General features: G+C 39.0%; 1 protein-coding gene across 2 annotated transcripts in view; it reads right to left on the reverse strand.

The window, feature by feature from the left end:
* Nucleotides 1-3815, reverse strand: part of LOC136437955 (sodium/hydrogen exchanger 3-like) — a 37245-nt gene extending 33430 nt beyond the window's left edge. For both annotated transcript variants that reach the window (XM_066432556.1, XM_066432555.1), the window contains exons 1-2: nucleotides 3665-3815; nucleotides 2471-3149 (exon numbers count right to left, since the gene is read on the reverse strand). In XM_066432556.1, the coding sequence (XP_066288653.1) occupies nucleotides 2471-2810 (340 nt within the window). In that variant the 5' untranslated portion in view covers nucleotides 2811-3149; nucleotides 3665-3815. The remainder of the gene's footprint in view (nucleotides 1-2470; nucleotides 3150-3664) is intronic.
* Nucleotides 3816-8677: the final 4862 nt, after the last annotated feature.

Below are 8677 nucleotides of genomic sequence, written 5' to 3' on the forward strand. Positions count from 1 at the left end.
AGATCATGTTACAAGCTGGAAATCATTTTACAATTAATAAAATCCTGGTGATTGCATTAAAAATAGAAGTGGATTTTTTATGGATTTGGGATGTACAAAAAAATTGCAATAAAATTGTATGGCAATAATTGAGTGTCCATAGAAGTGGAACTATCTCAAATGCTTGATGCTAAATTAATATCAGTAATTATCATTAAGTATAACAGCCTACCCTTTCACTTACAATGATTTGTAAAATATATTAATATGTATTAAATCAGTATGGTTAAGATAAATGGTTGAATTGCTACAGTAATTATAGAATGTCAACTGGTTTAATTTCCGATGCCATGCATCAGCACCTGTTGCGATAAGTGCACTCACAAATCAATGTTACTCAGTATAACACCCCCTGTCAGAGTTAGAGGTGACACATACATGTACGTTGTTACAAGGTCGTTGGTAGAGTACATGTGGTAAAAATGGAAAGTGGCCTGGGGTGGAGTATCGCATCTGTACCATTCATGGTAAAAGGGAGGCCACATTTAAATGGTTATTTCTAATCTTAGCAACAGTTGTTTCTGACGCGACACCATGGTCACGTATCATTCATTGCAGAAGGGCTGGAAATATACTGGGTGCATGTGCACTCTTCTTGTGCATCCAAAATTGGAGCTGTGATCCTATAATGTTTTTACTATGGGTGCACCAGTGCACCTAGATATTTTTTGTAGGCTATAGGGTAGAGGTACATGTATTACTAGTACACTGGTATACAGAATACTCAAGAAATTCAAGTATCAGAAAAAGCAATATAAAATTTGTTGTTCTTTGTTTGATAAATTACATGTACTCGTTTGAAATTTTGAAGTTAGCTGTAGAATTTCAGATCGAAGTTATTAAAAGACAATTATAAGGGTTTGTACATGTACTGTGTAGAATACGTTTTGCCGACATTCTATTTCATTTCATGGTGTGCACACAATTTTTTTTCTAAAAACAAAATTGCACCTTAATCTTTAGTTTAGGTGCTGCAGTGCACCTTATAATTCCCAAAAATAAATGCCAACCTCTAGATCTGGATCACAAACCAAGCATAATAACAGATTGAAGCAAATTGATAACTGGTGTAAGGGTGGACCATTCTACTTGGTCCCAAAATAAATTGCATCCTCTCAGTTATCATAATTCCCATACATGTATTTTCTCCCTCGAATCCATCTAATCTAATTACATATCGGATCTACCCATAAGTGGCTTAACAACTTCTTGTTAGGGCAGTAAACCTCAGAACTGAAAGTGTGGCTGGGCAGAAGACCTTTATCCCTGTATAGAACTCCTTCCAAATGGGGTTATCATATAAATAATTGGCAGATTTCATGTGGTCAAGTATGTCATAAAGTATTGAGAAAATGATATAATGTATGCATTGTCTCTGCAAATGTTTTTAATTTGAACAAAAATTCTCAGTTAACTTTTTCAGTTTGACACAAGTCAACTGGAGTAAAACTAAAAAGATTATTCAAAAGTGTCCAAACTTAAATGTTTCCATAAAAAATAGGGCTGATGTCAAATCCAGTAAAGCAGTAGATATAAGGAGATGAATAATTAAATTAGTAGACATGACATGCTTTAACTTATTACTGTTTGGCTGTGCATACAAATGGATTCCTTAGGGTATCATGTTACACAAAATCAATTAGATCTGTGAATTAAATTGTCAACACCAACTACTGTAAATGCAGAAATGTTCGTGGTGGTTTTATGTTCGCGGTTTTTGCAGGGACCGAACTTAAAACCACCGCGAACATTTTTGTCCAATACTGTTACGCAGTATGTGACTGTAGTACTCCCGCGAAATTAAAACCAGAGCGAACACTCCATTTTCCCCCTTTGTACGAAATATATTTAACCACCCAAACTTAAATGCATTTACAGTAATCCTGATCCAACCATGTGTAAATGACAGCTTAGTTTTCCTAGAGTTCTACTTCCTAGCTGCTGTGAACATTTCAACATAAAGTTTCGTTCAATCAATGTTATCATATCCAGCAGTATGTGCTATCATGCCAAGTATAAACTTTAAGATGAGTTCCACTCATAGAAACTACAGTTGCAACAAGGAACAGGTAAAACAGGACTAAAGATATAAAAACTGGACGTCCTGGTGCAATAATAAGGTCATGCAACAGGGGGCCCAAAGTTGACCTTGACCTCCGTCTTCCCAATCTAATCACATACCAAATATCATGATTACAATCCATCCAGATTATCCTGACCACATTATCACACCAACACACACACACACACAAGCAGACAGACAAAAAACAATACCTCTATTTTTCATTGGGGTAACTTTCAATAACATTCTATATCATATCCAGTATGCTGTGATGCCAAGTAGATAAAAAGAGCTTGACGAATTCCGGACTCATTGAAGCTAATGTTATAGTCACTGTAGTAAACATTAGGAACAGGGAAAACAACTTACCAATTTTAGCAATGCTGGCCAGGACGACCCACAGCGCTATGGCGTAGGGGGACATGACATGATTGAAGTTAAACGTGGCGACTTGGTACCTCGTCAGCGTCTCCTCGTGCGCCGAATGTCCGTTGGTCTCGGCCTCCCCGTGTTCCGTGCACCCGTGATCGGACGACGTCGCATGGCTCTCGGATGTAGGGTGGGGTCCGTGGGTAGTGTGAACGGTGTGTACAGTTGTCCCCACCATACTTCCTTGTTGTGTAGTTTGACATTGTGTACCCACAACAAGTAACAGCAGTCCCAATACTAGAATAAGAGACTTGTATAACTTTGTTATCCTCCACTGCATGGCTTCAAGCCTTTGTATTTCACAGACGTTTCAGTGAAGTAAACAACTGCACAACTTCTTTTAGAAGCTCTTGAGCTGAAACGTAGAAGAGCTTCAAGTTGGTGCGTGGTCCTTAAAACAGGAAGTCATTCTGGGAAATTCCCTTTCTCAGTTGACCTTGGTGTTATTGCTAGAAGATTCCACTTGTAAGAAGAGGAGGGGGTGCGCGGACGCAATGACTCCAAGCTGGTCAGTAGATGCTGGACCGGTCAGTTGTCCAGATGCCAGGTGGTCATCGTCCAGGAGTTTTGTTTACTCGGACAACAAAGTTATCTGGACGAAACAGGCATGTTGACAGTCCTAAGAAAACAAAACATTTTGGTGACCCCTCGGTAGTAACGTTTTGTAAACAACAAGTGAATAACGAACTAATAAAGAGGAAATAAAATAGGTAAGCACAGTGTACAACGAATGAGCAATGCATTATAAGCTGTTTAACTGTAAAATATTAAACCTAAGTCTTCTAGTTCTAGCCATAGACCTTTCAACAACAGAGAAACCGAACTTCAAAACAATCTGCCAAAGCTATGAAATATTAAACTAGGAATGACTTGGCAATATCTGTGCGGATAAATAATACAGTACAATACCCACAAACTTTATAACATTGACAAGACGTATATTTTGTAGGAGGAAGTTTATAATGACTTGGCAAGATATTCTGTAAGCTTGAATATTATATCTCCGCCCCGGCCTTATTCCTAGAAACACACAGTACGTTAATCAACAGGGTAGAACGAATCAGGAAGTAGCCTTTCCGAACAAATTTCTCGATTTTACCGGCCTTTTCTCGTCCCTATGTTACGGTAACCTACCTGGACGCTTCCTTGTTGTTGAATTTTAGCACACACGACCACAATCAACTGGGTACACCGCCTCTGGCGTTAGAATTTATTTAAAAACTGGCTCGACCGTCTTGCTCGAGCGCGCTCACACTTTCGAGTTTCTCAACCACCTGAACCGGAAGTGACGTAAGGACGGTCACATTATAATAGTAGGAGGCGTAGAGGGATTCCCTCTTTTTATATAATCAGCATTGAACTGAAATATCATAAATGTATTGTTCAACATAACGTCGATTTGAGAAGAAAAAACTAAAATATAGAGAATAAGTTAAGTAATTATTTGGCTGTGTCTCCCTATTAAAAGTTTTTTTGAGGAATGTCATATTTTTACCAAAACCGGAAATGACGCGATGGCTATAGCAGACGACATCGTATTTGGAAAGAGGGCGGGGCAACCTACTGAGGTCAGGGGTAGGGTTTCCTTAATCAAAGTTAATGAAAAACAAAAAAAATTGCTACACAGCTTGAAATTTTCTGGCCAACCTGACAACCTTCTGAAATTTAACGTAACAGAAATGTCACTTGTTGACGAAATACAACAGGGCATCCCGAGTTTTAGTAACGTTAAGCTAAAAAAATAAGCTGTCACCCATTTAACACGCGTTTCATAAAAGAACACCACTTTTATAGTGAGAGACGTAGAACCAAAGGTCTCTTGAAATGTTTTGCATTGCCAAAGAAAAATATAACATCTATCGGAGAACTGAAACATCATCGGAACAGAAACATTATAGAACAGAAACATTACAAAACACAAAAATCAGAGAACACAAAAATCAGAGAACGCAAAAATCAGAGAACACATACACATCACGGAACACAAACATTACAAAACATTACACACATCAGTAGAAGTAATTGATTGCAACAGAATATCATAACTATGATAGTACAAGACGTAGGGCCTCCGATCTGTTAAAATTTTCTGCATAGTACCATTCATTGTACATACCTACGATTTGATGATAATGATTACCTAAGAGATAATCATCCTTCATATGATCATAGGTCTGTACCGATCTTCACCTGCTTCATTCCCACGCCTGGTCGATCTCACAAGAGATAATAAAGATGGGTAAGAAATATCATCTTTGTGACAACGGTGGCTTACGTGCTGATTTCTTCCCGTTAGCACCAAAACGGAAACGGCAACAAAGTTCATATTAGCCCAAATGGGATACTCCTTGACAAACAAGGTATTGAATTCGTCTGATGATTCCTTGGCTCCCTGTTAGTGTACATCTTCGAAGTCACCCTCAAATGGCATTGTGGTGCAGCGATGTCATATAGCCTGGGTACCAGACCACCGCGCTACAGTCGCTAATCCTTCGGCAGGGGAAGCAACTTGCCCCGCCACCACAGATAGCACACGGGCCCCTAAATTACTCCGAGCGCGATAAATATTGGAGCTCGGCTGCCAAGAAAGACCTAGCCTGGAAACCATACCATCGGGGGCTCCCCGATATCTCTACGGTGCTGGGAGGGATCCCCGCCCGCCCAGCCAGCTTAGTCCGCTCGGGGTGTGTTTACGGTATTGGATTAAATTAGTTCGGCCCCGGAACTCTCTATGGCAGCTAAGGCCACAGCAAGTAATATTTATGGATGACATCAGCGCGCTCATTAATTTTCACCTGATTTCGAAATAAAAAACAAGAAATTTCATTGCCCTCCGACGGTGGTCAACATGCCAAAAATTGGCAAATATGTCGTAAACGTTGACAGTTTAAGGTGTTTCCTTGCATATGAATACCCAGTGTAGTTCCTGCTCATGATGGTATAATAACAAGCTATTTTCTGCATTTGTTCTAGCAAGGACATTATATAAATAAGGGGGGGGGGGGTTCTAGTTAATTGAGCTGTATACACAAAGTGTTTCATCGCATATGAATACCCAGTGTAGCTGCTTCAGATGATGGTACAACAAGCTCTTTTCTGCATTTGTTGTAGTTAGTCTATTGAGATGTATACACATCTACAAGGACATGTTTACTGTTGAATCAAGGAGGTTTTATATTATATATGAATGAATACAGGATTAAAAGACCTGTTGGTCATGATATCATATTTCGTCGCCTCAATTCTAGAGTTATAATCTCAAAATTTGAAAATATAGGAATCTTGTTTTTTTGGCCCGGCTTGTTTTTTTTTCGCCCTATCTCATTAATTTTGGAGTCTGCGGAGGATGTCATCCATAAAATTTACTTGCTGTGGCCTAAAGTAAAAAGGCTGCGAAACTCTATGGCAGCTAGATAGACAGGCTGACAGAAACGGCTAAAGCAGACTGGGCCCGGTAAAACACCCCCGAGCCGACCCCTAGTGACTGGGACCAGGCTATCCCCGGCTAAAGGGGGTTGTCGTCTCCCAACCCCCGAAGGATCTGGTCTCCAGGCTATTGCAGCGATCGACCAGACGATTTGTCCTTTTCTCATTGACCTTTCCTTTCACGTATCTAATGTCTGCTTGTCGCGTGTCTAGCTTCGTTCCCGAGGGTACATGATATAACAGATGCTATCAAAATACTATTTATGAGATGTTATTAGGTCATAATAAGGCAACAGCAGTTTTTGTCTTCGCATGCCTGAGTTCCTAACAATGGCACCATCCCTTCTAGCTATTTGATATATGAATATTGCAATCATAAAATTGTTGTGTACAATGTTTATGGTGGGGTAATTGCATATTATACAGAGGTTTTGATAGTATAGATTCATCTTTTGGATGGAACATTGCCAGTCTCGTGAAAATGAACGCACGCTAGAGGTCAAGAGAACAAATTGATTTATTGTCTTTAATATTGCTGTGGTTTAGTATCAATAATAAATCTCAGCAAATCTATACACGAAATTTCCAGCAAATGTGTATAATCTCCAAGCAGAGGTTTCGGTCCGGGGGCTAGTAGTGACAGACATTTCTTACGGCTGCCCCTGGGAAGAAATGGCGGCCACGACTAGAGCTCCCAACCGAAACTTCTGCTTGGAGAATAATACAATGTACGCATCTCCAGAACAGTAACGTTACACTAAAGAAAAGGGTGTTTATTGAGTTCTAGTATAGATAGATAAATTAGACTTGGCACATAAATAGAAAGATTTCCCCCCATTTTACGGAAAGTCGTTTTAAAAAGACGTTCATGAAAATTGATATTCATAGCCCATAATTCGCACCAGTGCGTACAATAAAATCTCTCGTTTTAAACAAGGTCAAACATGGTCAGCGCAATGTCAGCCAATAAAAAATGATAAATAGATTAATGTAATAACAGATTTTTCGACACACCCCTTGGTTGCATCGATCATCAATCATATCGAAATGAAGTGTCATTATTAATACTGCTACTTATTTATTTGGGAAATCAGTCTATCTTGTTAAACTTTGTTTTCTTATTTGAACATACTGTACACGTTTTGCAAATGTTGTACAGTAAAATTGAAAAAAAGAAAACGAAAACCTCTACTCGGATACATTCGAAAAATCATATGGAAATGAAATATTTCTGTTGCTTATTTATTTGACTTGAACACTTTTTGACCGAGATTTGTTTTATTTTCTACTTATGGATTTTCAAACTTGTATGATTACTATGACATTTGGACACTACAAGTGCTTTTTAAAGTCTCATCATTTATCTAAATAATACAATTACTTAATCGGTAATTTTGCGTGTAGGTTTCTATGTTGATATGTCAGACCATGTTGATTTGATTATATGGATGACATCCTCTGGGAACCCCAAAACTAATGCGAGCGTGCCAAAAAAAGTTCGGAAAACAAAAGTTAATTGCCTTCATTATAAGATTTAAGTGATAAGAAAGTTTGAACAAATGACTTAACACACTAGCCTGGTCTCCAAACCTAGTCTCCAAGCAGACCTACGGGTTGGCAAAGACCGTATCCAACAGGCAGAAGGAGTTTTTATAGCCAACCCAAGTCTCATAGCCATATGGGTTTGGCTATGAGACTTGGGTTGGCTATAAAAACTCCTTCTGCCTGTTGGATACGGTCTTTGCCAACCCGTAGGTCTGCTTGGAGACTATCCAAACCTATTATAGCTCCCGAGTCTCTCTTTGCGGAGAGAGACTCGGGAGCTATAATAGGTCTGGATTCCAGGCTATTAACACACAGAGTATGGTATACCGAACATTAGATTCTTCATTTTCGAATTAACATGGCCAAATTTACAAGCACTGGAGAGTTCTGATAGCCCGCAAAACGTGTTTCAAGAATCTCACGAAATTCTATCCGTCTAACATCTGCTTGGAGATGTTTTGTTTGCGTAGAGGAGCATGGGTAATCTTTGAATCTGTCAGCCATCTTGTCGTCTGCTACAGTGTGGGTCTCAAGTCATCTCTTCATTTCTCTGTGAGATTCTAAAGGTTTCTAAGCCTGGTTCAGTCCGTCTGTGTTGTGCATCTGAACGATAAGACTACACGAGAGGTATGGACTTCTGCACCCTTAATTTATCCATGTATCAAAATAAGACGATATAAACAAAAGGACTTTCTGGAGTGCCCCCCTCCCCACGATTCTAATCTTACATAATTCAAATTTTGATACCTTGATACTTTATACAGGAAAGCGAGTGTGAGTACTCATAAAGTGTGCCATCAAGAATTTGATAAACCTTAAAGATATAAATATACTTTCCATGATTACGTTTTGGATTCATGTAAAAATATGATTGCATAGAAATATCAGAAACTGAATATGAATGAACGGTACTCTATAAAACCAAGGATAAAACTGTCCATAACCTGTGCTTGAGTTATGATTAAAGTACATGTAGCTGGTTAAAAGCAATTTCACACTTCTGAGTATGCATGAGCGGTGACATGAATTGTGGGCTAAGATGTAAACAGAACATGTCTTGTCATCGTTATGCAAATTCAGACAATGGCCGAGACGAGAATTGTTTACAAGTCAGGGGCTTTCACCTTTAAAATACTACCCACAATTCCTGTCACTGCGCATGCGTACCTGAAAGTG

The sequence above is a fragment of the Branchiostoma lanceolatum genome, chromosome 7 (assembly GCF_035083965.1).
Source record: "Branchiostoma lanceolatum isolate klBraLanc5 chromosome 7, klBraLanc5.hap2, whole genome shotgun sequence".
Taxonomy (NCBI): Eukaryota; Metazoa; Chordata; class Leptocardii; order Amphioxiformes; family Branchiostomatidae; genus Branchiostoma; species Branchiostoma lanceolatum.